Source organism: Melanotaenia boesemani, chromosome 14 (assembly GCF_017639745.1).
Source record: "Melanotaenia boesemani isolate fMelBoe1 chromosome 14, fMelBoe1.pri, whole genome shotgun sequence".
Classification (NCBI taxonomy): Eukaryota; Metazoa; Chordata; class Actinopteri; order Atheriniformes; family Melanotaeniidae; genus Melanotaenia; species Melanotaenia boesemani.
In genome coordinates this window covers 536,615-554,870 of record NC_055695.1, presented here as the reverse complement: position 1 = coordinate 554,870, position 18,256 = coordinate 536,615, and the positions used below count along the sequence as shown (strand labels likewise).

Sequence of the window (18,256 nt, the reverse complement as noted above, 5' to 3'; positions counted from 1 at the left end):
TGAGGAGGTGAGGAAGGGCGTGAAGGACGAGGCGAGGAAGGAGGTGAGTGAGAAGGTGAGGAAGGAGGTGAGTGAGGAGGCGAGGAAGGAGGTGAGTGAGGAGGCGAGGAAGGAGGTGACTGAGGAGGCGAGGAAAGAGGTGAGTGAGGAGGCAAGGAAGGAGGTGAGTGAGGAGGTGAGGAAGGGCGTGAAGGAGGAGGTGAGGAAGGAGGTGAGTGAGGAGGCAAGGATCGAGGTGAGTGAGGAGGTGAGGAAGGGCGTGAAGGAGGTGGGAAAGAAGGAAGTGAGTAAGGAGGTGAGGAAGGAGGTGAGTGAGGAGGTGAGGAAGGGCGTGAAGGAGGAGGCGAGGAAAGAGGTGAGTGAGGAGGTGAGGCAGGGCGTGAAGGAGGAGGTGAGTGAGGAGGCAAGGAAGGAGGTGAGTGAGGAGGTGAGGAAGGGCGTGAAGGAGGTGGTAAAGAAGGAAGTGAGTGAGGAGATGAGGAAGGAGGTGAGTGAGGAGGCGAGGAGGTGAGTGAGGAGGTGAGGAAGGAGGTGAGTAAGGAGGCGAGGAAGGAGGTGACTGAGGAGGCGAGGAAGGAGGTGAGTGAATAGGTGAGGAAGGAGGTGAGTGAGGAGGCGAGGAAGGAGGTGACTGAGGAGGCGAGGAAAGGAGGTGAGTGAGGAGGTGAGGAATGACGTGAGTGAGGAGGTGAGGAAGGAGGTGAGTGAGTAGGTGAGGAATGAGGTGAGTGAGAAGGCGAGGAAGGAGGTGAGTGAGGAGGTGAAGAATGAGGTGAGTGAGGAGGAGAGGAAGGAGGTGAGTGAGGAGGTGAGGAATGAGGTGAGTGAGAAGGAGAGGAAGGAGGTGAGTGAGGAGGTGAGGAAGGAGGTTAGTGAGGAGGCGAGGAAGGAGGTGAGTGAGGAGGAGAGGAAGGAGGTGAGTGAGGAGGCGAGGAAGGAGGTGAGTGAGAAGGCGAGGAAGGAGGTGAGTGAGGAGGCGAGGAAGGAGGTGAGTAAGGAGGCGAGGAAGGAGGTGACTGAGGAGGCGAGGAAGGAGGTGAGTGAGGAGGTGAGGAAGGAGGTGAGTGAGGAGGCGAGGAAGGAGGTGAGTGAGGAGGCGAGGAAGGAGGTGAGTGAGGAGGTGAGGAAAGGAGGTGAGTGAGAAGGCGAGGAAGGAGGTGAGTGAGGAGGTGAGGAAAGGAGGTGAGTGAGAAGGCGAGGAAGGAGGTGAGTGAGGAGGCGAGGAAGGAGGTGAGTGAGGAGGTAAAGAAGGAGGTGAGTGAGGAGTTGGGGGTGACTGGACCTCACCTCGAGGCGGGTGATGGTGTGTGAAAGCCGTTCGGGGGGAGGAGGAGGTGCTGCTGGGTGGAGGCACAGCGCTGCAGAAAGCAGACCTCTCTGACTTCCTGAGAACGCCGGCAGGGGACGGCGTTCCTGTCAAGAATGATGGTGATGAGGATGAGGAGCAGCTTCATCGTTGCATCTTTTATTACTTTATTATTCCCAGCTGGGAAATTCTTTCTCTGCATTTAACCCGTCCTGGGTGCCAGATTCAAGAACCTACCAAGCATCTACCATCCACCCAACATCCATCCATCCACCCATATATCTATCCATCCATCCACCCATTTATCCATCCATCCATCCATCCATCCATCCATCCATCCATCCATATATCCATCCACCCATCCACCCATTTATCCATTCATCCATCCATCCATCCATCCACCCATATATCTATCCATCCATCCACCCATTTATCCATCCATCCATCCATCCATCCATCCATATATCCATCCACCCATCCACCCATTTATCCATCCATCCATCCATCCATCCATCCATCCATCCATCCATCCATCCATATATCCATCCACCCATCCACCCATTTATCCATCCATCCATCCATCCACCCATCCACCCATTTATCCATCCATCCATCCATCCATCCATCCACCCATATATCCATCCACCCATCCACCCATTTATCCATCCATCCATCCATCCACCCATCCACCCATTTATCCATCCATCCATCCATCCATCCGCCCATATATCCATCCATCCATCCATCCATCCATCCATCCATCCATCCATCCACCCATATATCCATCCATCCATCCATCCATCCATCCATCCATCCATCCATCCACCCATATATCCATCCATCCATCCATCCATCCATCCGCCCATATATCCATCCATCCATCCATCCATCCACCCATGTATCCATCCATCCATCCATCCATCCATCCATCCATCCATCCATCCATCCATCCATCCATCCATCCATCCACCCATATATCCATCCATCCATCCATCCACCCATATATCCATCCATCCATCCATCCATCCATCCATCCATCCATCCATCCATCCACCCATATATCCATCCATCCATCATCCATCCATCCATCCATCCATCCACCCATATATCCATCCATCCATCCATCCATCCACAAATATATCCATCCATCCATCCACCCATTTATCCATCCATCCATCCATCCACCCATCCACCCATTTATCCATCCATCCATCCATCCACCCATATATCTATCCATCCATCCACCCATTTATCCATCCATCCATCCAGCCATCCATATATCCATCCACCCATTTATCCATCCATCCATCCATCCATCCACCCATATATCCATCCACCCATTTATCCATCCATCCATCCACCCATATATCTATCCATCCATCCAACCATTTATCCATCCATCCATCCATCCATCCACCCATATATCTATCCATCCATCCACCCATTTATCCATCCATCCATCCATCCATCCATCCACCCACTTATCCATCCATCCATCCATCCATCCACCCATATATCCATCCATCCATCCATCCATCCATCCACAAATATATCCATCCATCCATCCATCCATCCATCCATCCATCCATCCATCCGCCCATATATCCATCCATCCATCCATATATCCATCCATCCATCCACCCATATATCCATCCATCCATCCATCCATCCATCCATCCATCCACCCATATATCCATCCATCCATCATCCATCCATCCATCCATCCATCCATCCATCCACCCATATATCCATCCATCCATCCACAAATATATCCATCCATCCATCCATCCATCCATCCATCCATCCATCCGCCCATATATCCATCCATCCATCCATCCATCCATCCATCCATCCATCCATCCACCCATCCATCCATCCATCCATCATCCATCCATCCATCCATCCACCCATATATCTATCCATCTATCCATAAAGTGATAGCAGCTTGTTCTGATGTTGGATTGTTATCCATCATCTTTATCTTTAAGGATGAATCATGATGCAGGAAAACATGTCGGCCAGTGATGAGGTCAGAACCTCCAATCAGATCATTATTAACTGAACAGAACCTGCTTTCTCTCCATCGTCAAGCAGCTTTTTCTACAGCTGGATGAGGTCTGGACCCTGATTGGACCAGGTCAACACCTGGTCCAGTTACAGTCCAGCTTCAGCTGTCGGACTGATGGACTCCAGAGGAGTTCATGGTCCATCAATGACTGCAGGTGTCCAGACCATCATACCTCCACCACTGTGCTGACAGCTGCTATGAGGCGTTTAAGGATCAAACTTGTCCAATTTGGTCTGGTCTGTCGAGAGGACCTGGTTCCAGAAGTGGTGGTTTGTCCAGATGCAGCTTTTCCAACCTCAGCCCTGCTGCCATGTTCTTCTTTCCTCCTGCAACCTTCCCAACAAGCCATACTGGTAACTGGATCTCCATCTCTGGGACCTGGATCTACGTTGGGTCCCTAACCTGCAGGGACGTTCATCCTGGAAGATCATCAGCTGTCCTGAATATTCTCCACGTCTTCCTGTAGGACGATGGACTGCAGGCAGTCTGGACCTGAAACTTTCCCAGACTGCTGCTTCTCTATGATCATTCTGGTGTCTTTCCTCCGTGGCATCAAGGTTTTCTCATTGTGTTTCTTCTTCATCAGAGTTTATTTTTTATCCTAACGTGTACATTTGTGGAATTTTTAAAAGAACTTATGAAAAGAAAGGATGAAACTTTTATAAACCTGCCGAAACTGTGACTGTCTCTGCTCCTCTTCATCGTTCACCAGAAAGATCGGCCCTAACGTGCACACGTGTGCGTGCATGGTGGAGCCCTGTCTGGTCAAACAGCTGATTACACACATACACATTAGTCATGCACGGCGTTGTGCTCATCCACACCAAACGCTGACCAATAGACAGTCATGATGATGTCAACAGCATGCTGTTGGGTGGGCGGAGTCAGGTTGGGTGAAGGAGGTGAGGACAGGTGGGAGGTGAACAAGATACGTCTATCTGTCCATTATCAGGAGAGGGGGAGGAAGAGGAGGAGAAGGAAAAATAGGAAGAGCAGGGGATGGGTAGAGGAGGACGAAGAGGAGGTGAAGGAGGAAGAGGAGGAGGCGGGAAGAGGAGGAGGAGAAGGGGAGAGGAGGAGGAGGAGAGGAAGAGGAGGAGGCGGTGAGACAGACACGGAGACAGACAGTGAAGTCGTCTTTACCTTGTCGGGAGATGAACGAGCTAGCTAGAGCGCCACGCAGCTTATATCCAGCTTTCCAACGCAAGACGGAGGAAAAGAAGAAAAAGCAGCGTGAATACACGGACTGGAAGATGGAGGCGGAGCCTCACCAATGTACCCTCACTGTATTGATCATCGATCAGAGAAAGCAGTCACACCAGTCCTGCATCATAATTCATCGTAATTATAAAACAAGAATAAATTCATTTAAACACATGAAACTACTGAACAAGTAAAAAATGTATTTAAGATGAAAACTGTAAAAATATTTTTATATGAAGAAGGAAATTTTAAAAAAGTAAGAATTAAATGAAAAATAAAAAAAGAAAAATGTCAGGTTCTTATCAATAACATCAAATCTTTAGAAAAAGATACGTTTTATTTAGCTGTAAATACTGACGTAAAAATCTAAAGTTAGATGGAATAAATTCTACGTCTGTTATAATAACGACTTTAAAACTGGTGATTCAGCAGGTTCTTCTGTGATAAACGGAAAATAAAAGTCCGGTTTAACTGACTAAAAGAGCTTTGAATGTCCTTAAATAAAGTTGGGATTGAAACCTGCAGGATGGAGGTGGAGGCTCAGACGGGTTCTGGTTCTGGTCATGTTAATGAATCAGAACCTGAGACACACCTGACAGGTGGTTTCTGGTCTAGAATCTTCTCCTTTATTAACTGGATTAACCAATAATCATTACTGATCAGAAGCTCCGCCTCCTTAATCTCTCACACACACACAGTCACATGGAAGGAGGTTATTATGGGGTATGGTGAGATGGTGGGCGGGGTTATCAGACAGCAGAGCAGCTGTTAGAGGTGTGGTTGCCGTGGTTACCTGGCTCCACGTCGTGCCAGCTGCTGGCCTGGCTGCCGCTGCCCGGAGACCGGCCTTGGTTCGGGTAGTAGGACTCCTCCCCAGGACTGTCCACGTCCTCCTCCATGCACTTTATCCTCTTGGCAGAGCTGCATGTGCACACGCACACACACACACACACACACACACACACACACACACACACACACACACACACACACACACACACAGCATGGTTAAAATAACACCTGAATTCTCTGCTGGGATGTTCTGATGAGCAGAGCTTCCATCTGGATCCTGATGAAAGCCCCGTGTCTCTGCTGATTTTCAGGTCCAAACCCTCCACACACCGATCTGATAGGATCTGATGGTAAACAGGTCCAGTAGAACCACCCCCAGTCTGGAGGCTCAACTGCTAACCTGATACCAGCACCCCAGGACGCCCTCAGAGGTTCTGTCCACTTCCTGCCCAGTCCAAGCTGCTTCAGGACCTCCTGACTCTCAGACAGGTCCTGGTTCTGGTCCAAATATCAGTTCTTTGTGTCTTCAAAAGTCCCCCTCATGGGTTTCATTGTGGTTCCAGAATCTGAGCCACAAACAGGAGCTGTCCAGCCACCAGCTGGGATGTTCAGCCTTCACCTGTTCAGGTGGACAGGTGTCCTCACATGGGCTGCACCGAGCCAGACCTCCATGACGTGGCCTGGATCACAGTTTAGGCACAGGTGAAGGCTCGAAGTGTGCTTGACTTGGATCATCTCCGGTTTAACTGGACTCTGATGGATTGAGATGGTTCTGATTTTGTGGACAGAAATCTCCCACCACAATGGTCCGGGGAACCAGTTTGGGTTGGAATCCTCGAAAATGTGCCCCTTCCCTTTGGTTTGCCTTCACCCTGAACTTGACTGAAGTGGACCAAACCACCTGGACAACATCACGCAGTTATAACAACTGCTCACTAGGGGGCGATATTCTCTGAAACAACCACTGACCAAGAAGAATAAAGAATAAAATCCAGCTCATTGATTGGCCAGGACTGAAAATGTGTCACCAGTAAACACGGAGCATCAATAAACCTCTGGTGTTCAGACCTGATCCAGTTTTCACCTGAATGTGTCCAGTATGAGCAGCATAGAGCCAGATGTCCACCATCTACATCACTTCCTGTTTCTGCTTCACTAGATGCTTCATTTGGTTCGAACCAGGAGACCAGGGTTGGTGATGTAGCCTCAGAGATGACCAGAGGGGTTTCTGATCCCAAAACGGAGCTCTAGCTCCCATCAAACAAAGCCGCTGCTGCAGTATTAAAGTACTAAAGTTTGTCCATTCAGAGACAACGTAGTTAAAATGGAGGCAGATGCATGTATGTGATAGATAGAGAGAGAACGGTTTCACTCCAAGAGAATAAAAACCTGTTATTTTCGTGATCAAACAGCAGAAACACAGTTCGTGATGATAGATTTTTTTTTTCTGATCTGGGATTTTGCTCCAAGCTGCAGCTTTAACGTCACCTGGTCCACCACACAGTCCAGGTGTGTGTGATAAACATGAAGTGTGAGGCCCATCACAGCGCTGGATGTGTGTGTGTATGAGGTCTCAGGGGAGGTGTGTGTGGAGTTGGGGGGCGGAGCCTGCGCTGCAGGGCAGGTATCTCTGCAGACAGACCCACAGGCGACTCTTGCAGCATTGAGGTCAAAGCCTGCAAGCATCAGCGAGTATGGAAAATCCTGTTTTGTGAGGACATTCTGGTCTGTCCTGTTTGTGTTTGGGTCTGAGTGCCCGGGTGGTTCTGGTCGGTTAGATGGTTCCTCACAGCTGATTAATGAGTATGTGTTCAGATGGTTCCGCCAAACCAGTGCGGAGTATTTCTGGCTGGAACCAGATGAACAACACCGAACCAGCATGGTCTGATTTACCAGTCTAGAACTGGAAAAGCACAAGAAGAGGAAACATCTGCCACATGGTGAACAATTTCATTTCAGACCTTTTCCCACCAAGAAGGTCTGTTTTCAGTGAAGATGTAATTATTGAGATGTTCCAGTTCCGTGATGAAGACATTCCAGTTCCGTGATGGAGACGTTCCGATTCTGTGATGGAGACGTTCCGGTTCTGGTTCCGTGATGGACACTTTCTGGTTCCGTGATGGAGACGTCCCGGTTCTGGTTCCTTTATGGAGACGTCCCGGTTCCGTGATGGAGACGTCTCGGTCCCGTGATGAAGACATTCCGGTTCCGTGATGGAGAAGTCCCGGTTCGGTGATGGAGACGTCTCGGTCCCGTGATGGAGACATTCTGGTTCGGTGATGGAGACTTTTCGGTTCTGTGATGGAGATGTTCCGGTTCTGGGATGGAGATGTTCTGGTTCTGGGATGGAGAAGTTCCGGTTCTGGGATGGAGATGTTCCGGTTCTGTGATGGAGATGTTTCGGTTCCGTGATGGAGATGTTCCGGTTCTGTGATGGAGAAGTTCCGGTTCTGTGATGGAGATGTTCCGGTTCTGTGATGGAGATGTTCCGGTTCCGTGATGGAGAAGTCCCAGTTCCGTGATGGAGACGTCTCGGTCCCGTGATGGAGACATTCTGGTTCCGTGATGGAGATGTTCCGGTTCTGTGATGGAGATGTTCCGGTTCTGTGATGGAGAAGTTCCGGTTCTGTGATGGAGATGTTCCGGTTCTGGGATGGAGAAGTTCCGGTTCTGGGATGGAGATGTTCCGGTTCTGTGATGGAGATGTTCCGGTTCTGTGATGGAGATGGAGAAGTTCTGGTGTAAACAAAATCAAAGTTGTTTTCCTTCCAAACCTTTCCGGAACAGGACATTTTGGTAAATATTGTTCCACTCACTTGATGGTTGTCATGGCGTCACCTGTCAGTGAAGTGAGCTCACTTCCTTTTAGCAAGGAGCCGGTCTGGTCAGTTATGGTTAGTTAAATGTTGCCATGGTAACGGACAGAACTGGTTCGGTGTCATAGTGGAGACTAGCTGATCCCAGAACAGAGAAGCAGGAAAGATGCATCCACAGAGATCGGGGGCTGTTTGATGGAATACACACCTGGATGGTGCAGGAGGGTGTGTGTACATACCTGGAGGAGGAGGTGCTAGGCAGTGGTCTCCTCATGGATCCTGGACTCATGCTGTAGTAGGAGGAGCTGTCCAGGTCAGCCAGTGAGAAGTTGGGCCCGGTACCGGCTGCGATGGGCGCTGATGGACACAGACAGAGACCATTGGTCAGTAATCAGCTGATCAATCAGCTGATCAACAATTTATCCAACAAACAGGGATTAAATGATACAGGCCCTACGAGGGCAGCCATGGTGGAAATCAGGACCCCTGAGTAGGGAGTAGGGAGCGGTGAGAGGGAGGAGCATCAAAATAAATATAAAAATGACTAAATTAACTAATTAATGTGACAATAAAATCTACACAAACTATTTTAAATAATTTTTCCTTCGGAAATCTGTAAAATGTGACTTAAACGGATCCTTCTTACCCCTGAATGAATGTATTATTCCTTTTAAATTATCATTATTTATACATCCCCAAGTTACATATTCCTGCATTTTACTTCATAAAATTTTTAAAAATCTATTTATTTATTAATTTTTTCTTCATAATTATATTTATATTCCCAGTATTTTCAATCTTGCATTTTCTTTCTCTTTTTATTTCTCCAAGCGTAGTCATTTCGTTTTATGATTATATTTCTGTCTCATTATGTAATTGAAGGGGCGTGTCTTGAGGTCAGCTCCTCGTCTATTGGTCAGTCAGGGTTCAGTGTTGACAAGCAGGAGTGACTCCTGCTGGCGGTCTCGGTAGGAGGATGGAGGTGAACCGCAGGTTAGCCGAGGGTTTCAGGTCTAATTTCTTCTGTCCTTCTCTGTCCGTCAAGCTGCCGCCAGAAAAAAATCATCTTGAATGATGTTGTGTTTTCCAGGCTAAAAATAAACTACAAAATTCATTTTACGTTCGATAGTTCTGTGTATCTTGTTGGAATCGTGTACTAAGTATGATTTTTAACGATGTCACCCGAGCCTCAACGTTAAGGCTGATCCCATGATGGTCGGACTGGGTGAAAGAAGAAGAAAATACCTGCTTCCTGTTCATTTTTTATATTTCCAGGAGGAACTCTGAGTGTGAAAGAAGTTTGAATGAGAAGGTTTGGTATAATTACGAAGGACAAATTTCGAGGGTGTGTCATCGACACAAAAATTTTTTAAATCTGTTAAAACTCAAACTACGATTGCGTGAAAACTAGAAAAGATGTAAAAATGTTCTTTTAGATGTGTAAAGTTTTATCTTTACTGACTGCTACGGCTCCACGGTGGGCTTGCTATTTCACTCATAGTGCTTTCTGTGGGAGAAATGTAGGGTTATTAGCTTCGCGGCTAAAAGCCAAATTCATCCGATCCAGCTCCATCCTTAAACTCCAGATGAGCTAAGCAGGAAAATCATGTAAAAAGAAGACACAATAATAAGCTGTTTAAATTTTTATCAACCTTTAATTTGCAGATGAATCATTAAAAATTATTTTCCCCAACAAACATTCAAGACACGTGTAAGGATGAAGAACCAATCAAAATGATCCAGAACTTTATTTAAACTAGTTCGAGATGCAGTCTGAGACCACTGCAACACTTCAATCTACAAGCTGCTCTCCTCCTATCCTCCTGTCCTCCTGCTCTTTCTCTTTTTCCCTCCTCCTCTTCCTCTTCTTCCTCCTCCCCCTCCTCCCCTTCCTCCTCTTCCTCAGAGCCCTGTGAGGGTTTTCACCATTAAAGCAGAGACGGAGAGATTTGCCTCTTTGTTGTCAAACGCTTCAATCGGAGACTTCTGCTGAACAAAGGCAGCAATCAGCTTCAAACCCGGACATCCGTCTATCCCCTGGCCTCCAGGCCCCCCTCCTCCTCTTCTGGCTTTATTGACAGTGAGCATGATGGTGTGATGGGATGAAAGGAGGACGACGGCTGACAGGACCTGGTGGGTAGTTTTCTGCTGAGCTCAGCACCGTGAGCTCTCTCCACCGATCTATCACACTCTGCCCTGCAGAGATGCTGCTCACACACTCAACCGTGCACACGCACATGCACACCCACGGCTGGTCAAACAGCCTCCCCCCATGTCTGGGATGCAGCAGCGGCCATATTTCTACTCTGAAACAGTGTTTTCCATGAAAGATGTGATGAAGATCATCACCTCCACGTGTGATGGACTCAGGTCTGCTGCTTGTCTGGTTTGTGCTCCAGCTGGACCTGATCTACAGGTGCAGTGTGTGAGAAAGGAACATCAAGGTTTCATGTTCATGACCGTCTGCTGGATCAGTTTCCAAAATGAAAATGAGCTCCTCTACATCAGAGGTTCTGATCTGGGTGAGTGATGGTTTGCAGTACCTCCGGAGGTTTTTCCATTTCTCAAGATCTTTTGATAAAATTCAGCTGCTGTGTTCAGTGAGAAGCTCAAAGGTCAACGGTCTACAACCTGCGGCTCCGGACCTCCCACAGTAGCTCTTAATCCAGTTAAAAATGCTAAAGAGCTAATGTTTAAGCTAGTTTAAACACTAATGCTTTTAAATATAGAAATAATAACAAGTGCAGGTTTTGACCATTGTTTTCATGGAGTAAAATTATATTATATTATAACAAGTACCAGTAATAGTTTTTTTTATCTATTTTTCTTGTAATTGTGTTGGAACCTTTTTTTTTGTGTGGTCAACATTTTTTTTTTCACAAATATCTATATTCCATAAAAAAGCCGGTCTATCCATTTCCCCCCAAATGTGTTATGTTTTTCTTTACTTTAAAAACTAAAAATAGAAATGAAAATGTAGTTCTTTAAAAATGGCAAGAAATTTCCCCCAGTATTTTATCAAAAATGATAAATTGTCTTTTCAAAAGGTTTCGTAACACTTGCAGCTCTGAGGGAAAGACGGCTTGTTGGATTGTAGTCGTTGCTCTAGGTGGAAACTTCCACAACCACCTGGACTCATACCTACATAACAAACACACTGAAAGGTGTGTCAGACGTAGTGGTCATCAACACAGCAGCAGCACTCTGACCTGAAAAACACATGAACTGAGGAACATCAGACCTGAGGAACGTCTGACCTGAGGAACATCTGACCTGAGGAACGTCTGACCTGAGGAACATCTGACCTGAGGAACGTCTGACCTGAGGAACGTCTGACCCGAGGAACGTCTGACCCGAGGAACGTCTGACCCGAGGAACGTCTGACCCGAGGAACGTCTGACCTGAGGAACATCTGACCTAAGGAACATCTGACCTGAGGAACGTCTGACCTGAGGAACGTCTGACCCGAGGAACGTCTGACCCGAGGAACGTCTGACCCGAGGAACGTCTGACCTGAGGAACATCTGACCTAAGGAACATCTGACCTAAGGAACGTCTGACCTGAGGAACGTCTGACCTAAGAAACATCTGACCTGAGGAACGTCTGACCTAAGAAACATCTGACCTGAGGAACGTCTGACCTGAAGAACTTCTGACCTAAGGAACATCTGACCTGAGGAACATCTGACCTGAGGAACGTCTGACCTGAGGAACATCTGACCTGAGGAACGTCTGACCTGAGGAACGTCTGACCCGAGGAACGTCTGACCTGAGGAACATCTGACCTAAGGAACATCTGACCTAAGGAACGTCTGACCTGAGGAACATCTGACCTAAGAAACATCTGACCTGAGGAACGTCTGACCTGAGGAACGTCTGACCTGAAGAACTTCTGACCTAAGGAACATCTGACCTGAGGAACATCTGACCTGAGGAACGAACATCTGACCTGAGGAACATCTGACCTGAGGAACATCTGACCCGAGGAACGTCTGACCCGAGGAACGTCTGACCTCAGGAACATCTGACTTGAGGAACGTCTGACCTGAGGAACGTCTGAGCTGAGGAACATCTGACCTAAGGAACATCTGACCTAAGCAACGTCTGACCTGAGGAACGTCTGACCTGAGGAACAAACGTCTGACCTGAGGAACATCTGACCTGAGGGACATCTGACCTGAGGAACGTCTGACCCGAGGAACGTCTGACCTGAGGAACATCTGACCTAAGGAACATCTGACCTAAGGAACGTCTGACCTGAGGAACGTCTGACCTGATGAACATCTGACCCGAGGAACATCTGACCTAAGAAACATCTGACCCGAGGAACATCTGACCTGAGGAACGAACGTCTGACGTGAGGAAGGTCTGACCTGAGGAACATCTGACCTGAGGAATGTCTGACCTGAGGAACGTCTGACCTGAAGAACTTCTGACCTAAGGAACATCTGACCCGAGGAACATCTGACCTGAGGATCGAACGGCTGACCTGAGGAACATCTGACCTGATGAACATCTGACCTAAGGAACGTCTGACCTGAGGAACGTCTGACCTGATGAACATCTGACCCGAGGAACATCTGACCTGAGGAACGAATGTCTGACGTGAGGAAGGTCTGACCTGAGGAACGTCTGACCTGAGGAACATCTGACCTGAGGAATGTCTGACCTAAGGAACGTCTGACCCGAGGAACGTCTGACCTGAAGAACTTCTGACCTAAGGAACGTCTGACCTGAGGAACGTCTGACCTGATGAACATCTGACCTAAGGAACGTCTGACCTGAGGAACGTCTGACCTGATGAACATCTGACCCGAGGAACATCTGACCTGAGGAACGAATGTCTGACGTGAGGAAGGTCTGACCTGAGGAACGTCTGACCTGAGGAACATCTGACCTGAGGAATGTCTGACCTGAGGAACGTCTGACCTGAGGAACGTCTGACCTGAAGAACTTCTGACCTAAGGAACATCTGACCCGAGCAACATCTGACCTGAGGATCGAACGTCTGACCTGAGGAACATCTGACCTGAGGGACATCTGACCTGAGGAACGTCTGACCTGAGGAACATCTGACCTAAGGAACATCTGACCTTAGGAACGTCTGACCTGAGGAACGTCTGACCTGAGGAACATCTGACCTGAGGAACGTCTGACCTGAGGAACGTCTGACCTAAGGAACGTCTGACCTGAGGAAGGTCTGACCAGAGGAATGTCTGACCCGAGGAACATCTGACCTGAGGAACGTCTGACCTGAGGAACATCTGACCTAAGGAACATCTGACCTGAGGAACGTCTGACCTGATGAACATCTGACCCAAGGAACATCTGACCTACCAACGTCTGACCTGAGGAACGTCTGACCTGATGAACATCTGACCTGAGGAACATCTGACCTGAGGAACGAATGTCTGACGTGAGGAAGGTCTGACGTGAGGAAGGTCTGACCTGAGGAACGTCTGACCTGAGGAATGTCTGACCTGAGGAACGTCTGACCTGAGGAACGTCAGACCTGAAGAACTTCTGACCTAAGGAACATCTGACCCGAGCAACATCTGACCTGAGGATCGAACGGCTGACCTGAGGAACATCTGACCTGAGGGACATCTGACCTGAGGAACGTCTGACCCGTGGAACGTCTGACCCGAGGAACGTCTGACCTGAGGAACGTCTGACCTGAGGAACATCTGACCTAAGAAACATCTGACCTGAGTAACATCTCACCTGAGGAACGTCTGACCTAAGGAACATCTGACCTAAGCAACGTCTGACCTGAGGAACGTCTGACCTGAGGAACGAACGTCTGACCTGAGGAACATCTGACCTGAGGGACATCTGACCTGAGGAACGTCTGACCCGAGGAACGTCTGACCTGAGAAACATCTGACATAAGGAACATCTGACCTAAGGAACGTCTGACCTGAGGAACGTCTGACCTGATGAACGTCTGACCTGAGGAACATCTGACCTAAGAAACATCTGACCTGAGGAACATCTGAAACTGAGGAACGAACGTCTGACGTGAGGAAGGTCTGACCTGAGGAACGTCTGACCTGAGGAACATCTGACCTGAGGAACGTCTGACCGATGGAACGTCTGACCTGAGGAACGTCTGAACTGAGGAACGTCTGACCTAAGGAACATCTGACCTAAGCAACGTCTGACCTGAGGAACGTCTGACCTGAGGAACGAACGTCTGACCTGAGGAACATCTGACCTGAGGGACATATGACCTGAGGAACAACTGACCTGAGGAACGTCTGACCTGAGGAACGTCTGACCTGATGAAAGTCTGACCTGAGGAACGTCTGACCTAAGGAACATCTGACCTAAGCAACGTCTGACCTGAGGAACGTCTGACCTGAGGAACGAACGTCTGACCTGAGGAACATCTGACCTGAGGGACATCTGACCTGAGGAACGTCTGACCCGAGGAACGTCTGACCTGAGGAACATCTGACCTAAGGAACATCTGACCTAAGGAACGTCTGACCTGAGGAACGTCTGACCTGAGGAACATCTGACCTAAGAAACATCTGACCTGAGGAACATCTGACCTGAGGAACGTCTGACCTGAGGAACGTCTGACCTGAGGAACGTCTGACTTGAGGAACATCTGACCGCAGGAACGTCTGACCTGAGGAACGTCTGACCTAAGGAACATCTGACCTAAGCAACGTCTGACCTGAGGAACGTCTGACCTGAGGAACGAACGTCTGACCTGAGGAACATCTGACCTGAGGGACATCTGACCTGAGGAACGTCTGACCCGAGGAACGTCTGACCTGAGGAACATCTGACATAAGGAACATCTGACCTAAGGAACGTCTGACCTGAGGAACGTCTGACCTGATGAACATCTGACCTGAGGAACATCTGACCTAAGAAACATCTGACCCGAGGAACATCTGACCTGAGGAACGAACGTCTGACGTGAGGAAGGTCTGACCTGAGGAACGTCTGACCTGAGGAACATCTGACCTGAGGAACGTCTGACCGAAGGAACGTCTGACCCGAGGAACGTCTGACCTGAGGAACGTCTGACCTAAGGAACATCTGACCTAGGCAACGTCTGACCTGAGGAACGTCTGACCTGAGGAACGAACGTCTGACCTGAGGAACATCTGACCTGAGGGACATCTGACCTGAGGAACGTCTGACCCGAGGAACGTCTGACCTGAGGAACATCTGACCTAAGGAACATCTGACCTAAGGAACGTCTGACCTGAGGAACGTCTGACCTGATGAACATCTGACCCGAGGAACATCTGACCTAAGAAACATCTGACCCGAGGAACATCTGACCTGAGGAACGAACGTCTGACGTGAGGAAGGTCTGACCTGAGGAACATCTGACCTGAGGAATGTCTGACCTGAGGAACGTCTGACCTGAAGAACTTCTGACCTAAGGAACATCTGACCCGAGGAACATCTGACCTGAGGATCGAACGGCTGACCTGAGGAACATCTGACCTGATGAACATCTGACCTAAGGAACGTCTGACCTGAGGAACGTCTGACCTAAGGAACATCTGACCCGAGGAACATCTGACCTGAGGAACGTCTGACCTGAGGAAGGTCTGACCTGAGGAACGTCTGACCTGAGGAACATCTGACCTGAGGAACGTCTGACCTGAGGAACGTCTGACCCGAGGAACGTCTGACCTGAAGAACTTCTGACCTAAGGAACGTCTGACCTGAGGAACGTCTGACCTGATGAACATCTGACCTAAGGAACGTCTGACCTGAGGAACGTCTGACCTAAGGAACATCTGACCCGAGGAACATCTGACCTGAGGAACGAACGTCTGACGTGAGGAAGGTCTGACCTGAGGAACGTCTGACCTGAGGAACATCTGACCTGAGGAACGTCTGACCTGAGGAACGTCTGACCTGAGGAACGTCTGACCTGAAGAACTTCTGACCTAAGGAACATCTGACCCGAGGAACATCTGACCTGAGGATAGAACGTCTGACCTGAGGAACATCTGACCTGAGGGACATCTGACCTGAGGAACGTCTGACCTGAGGAACATCTGACGTGAGGAAGGTCTGACCTGAGGAACGTCTGACCAGAGGAATGTCTGACCTGAGGAACATCTGACCTGAGGAACGTCTGATCCTGAGGAACGTCTGACCTAAGGAACGTCTGACCTGAGGAAGTCTGACCAGCAGGAACGTCTGACCCTGAGGAACAGTCTGACCTGAGGAAAAGTCTGACCTAAGAACAGTCTGACCTGAAGGAACAGTCTGACCTGAGGAACGTACCTGACCTGATGAACATCTGACCTAAGGAACATCTGACCTGAGGCAACGTCTGACCTGAGGAACTTCTGACCTGAGGAACATCTGACCTGAAGAAGGTCTGACCTGAGGAACGTCTGACCAGAGGAACGTCTGACGTGAGGAATGTCTGACCTGAGGAACGTCTGACCCAAGGACCTCACGACCTGAGGAATTTCTGACCTGAGGAACGTCTGACCTGAGGAACGTCTGACCTGAGGAACGTCTGACCTAAGGAACATCTGACCCGAGCAACATCTGACCTGAGGATCGAACGGCTGACCTGAGGAACATCTGACCTGAGGGACATCTGACCTGAGGAACGTCTGACCCGTGGAACGTCTGACCCGAGGAACGTCTGACCTGAGGAACGTCTGACCTGAGGAACATCTGACCTAAGAAACATCTGACCTGAGTAACATCTCACCTGAGGAACGTCTGACCTAAGGAACATCTGACCTAAGCAACGTCTGACCTGAGGAACGTCTGACCTGAGGAACGAACGTCTGACCTGAGGAACATCTGACCTGAGGGACATCTGACCTGAGGAACGTCTGACCCGAGGAACGTCTGACCTGAGAAACATCTGACATAAGGAACATCTGACCTAAGGAACGTCTGACCTGAGGAACGTCTGACCTGATGAATGTCTGACCTGAGGAACATCTGACCTAAGAAACATCTGACCTGAGGAACATCTGACCTGAGGAACGAACGTCTGACGTGAGGAAGGTCTGACCTGAGGAACGTCTGACCTGAGGAACATCTGACCTGAGGAACGTCTGACCGATGGAACGTCTGACCTGAGGAACGTCTGACCTGAGGAACGTCTGACCTAAGGAACATCTGACCTAAGCAACGTCTGACCTGAGGAACGTCTGACCTGAGGAACGAACGTCTGACCTGAGGAACATCTGACCTGAGGGACATATGACCTGAGGAACAACTGACCTGAGGAACGTCTGACCTGAGGAACGTCTGACCTGATGAAAGTCTGACCTGAGGAACGTCTGACCTAAGGAACATCTGACCTAAGCAACGTCTGACCTGAGGAACGTCTGACCTGAGGAACGAACGTCTGACCTGAGGAACATCTGACCTGAGGGACATCTGACCTGAGGAACGTCTGACCCGAGGAACGTCTGACCTGAGGAACATCTGACCTAAGGAACATCTGACCTAAGGAACGTCTGACCTGAGGAACGTCTGACCTGAGGAACATCTGACCTAAGAAACATCTGACCTGAGGAACATCTGACCTGAGGAACGTCTGACCTGAGGAACGTCTGACCTGAGGAACGTCTGACTTGAGGAACATCTGACCGCAGGAACGTCTGACCTGAGGAACGTCTGACCTAAGGAACATCTGACCTAAGCAACGTCTGACCTGAGGAACGTCTGACCTGAGGAACGAACGTCTGACCTGAGGAACATCTGACCTGAGGGACATCTGACCTGAGGAACGTCTGACCCGAGGAACGTCTGACCTGAGGAACATCTGACATAAGGAACATCTGACCTAAGGAACGTCTGACCTGAGGAACGTCTGACCTGATGAACGTCTGACCTGAGGAACATCTGACCTAAGAAACATCTGACCCGAGGAACATCTGACCTGAGGAACGAACGTCTGACGTGAGGAAGGTCTGACCTGAGGAACGTCTGACCTGAGGAACATCTGACCTGAGGAACGTCTGACCTGATGAACGTCTGACCTGAGGAACGTCTGACCTGAGGAACGTCTGACCTGAGGAACATCTGACCTAGGCAACGTCTGACCTGAGGAAC

General features: G+C 49.1%; 1 protein-coding gene across 6 annotated transcripts in view; it reads right to left on the bottom strand.

The window, feature by feature from the left end:
• nfia (nuclear factor I/A) overlaps positions 1-18,256 on the bottom strand; it is a 158,539-nt gene that overhangs the window by 21,396 nt on the left and 118,887 nt on the right. For 3 of the 6 annotated variants that reach the window (XM_042005890.1, XM_042005889.1, XM_042005891.1), the window contains exons 5-7: positions 8,425-8,542; positions 5,371-5,498; positions 1,288-1,413 (exon numbers count right to left, since the gene is read on the bottom strand). In XM_042005890.1, the coding sequence (XP_041861824.1) occupies positions 1,288-1,413; positions 5,371-5,498; positions 8,425-8,542 (372 nt within the window). Of the gene's footprint in view, positions 1-1,287; positions 1,414-4,517; positions 4,569-5,370; positions 5,499-8,424; positions 8,543-18,256 lie in introns of all 6 variants that reach the window. The other 3 variants (XM_042005893.1, XM_042005895.1, XM_042005894.1) reach the window with 2 other exon arrangements.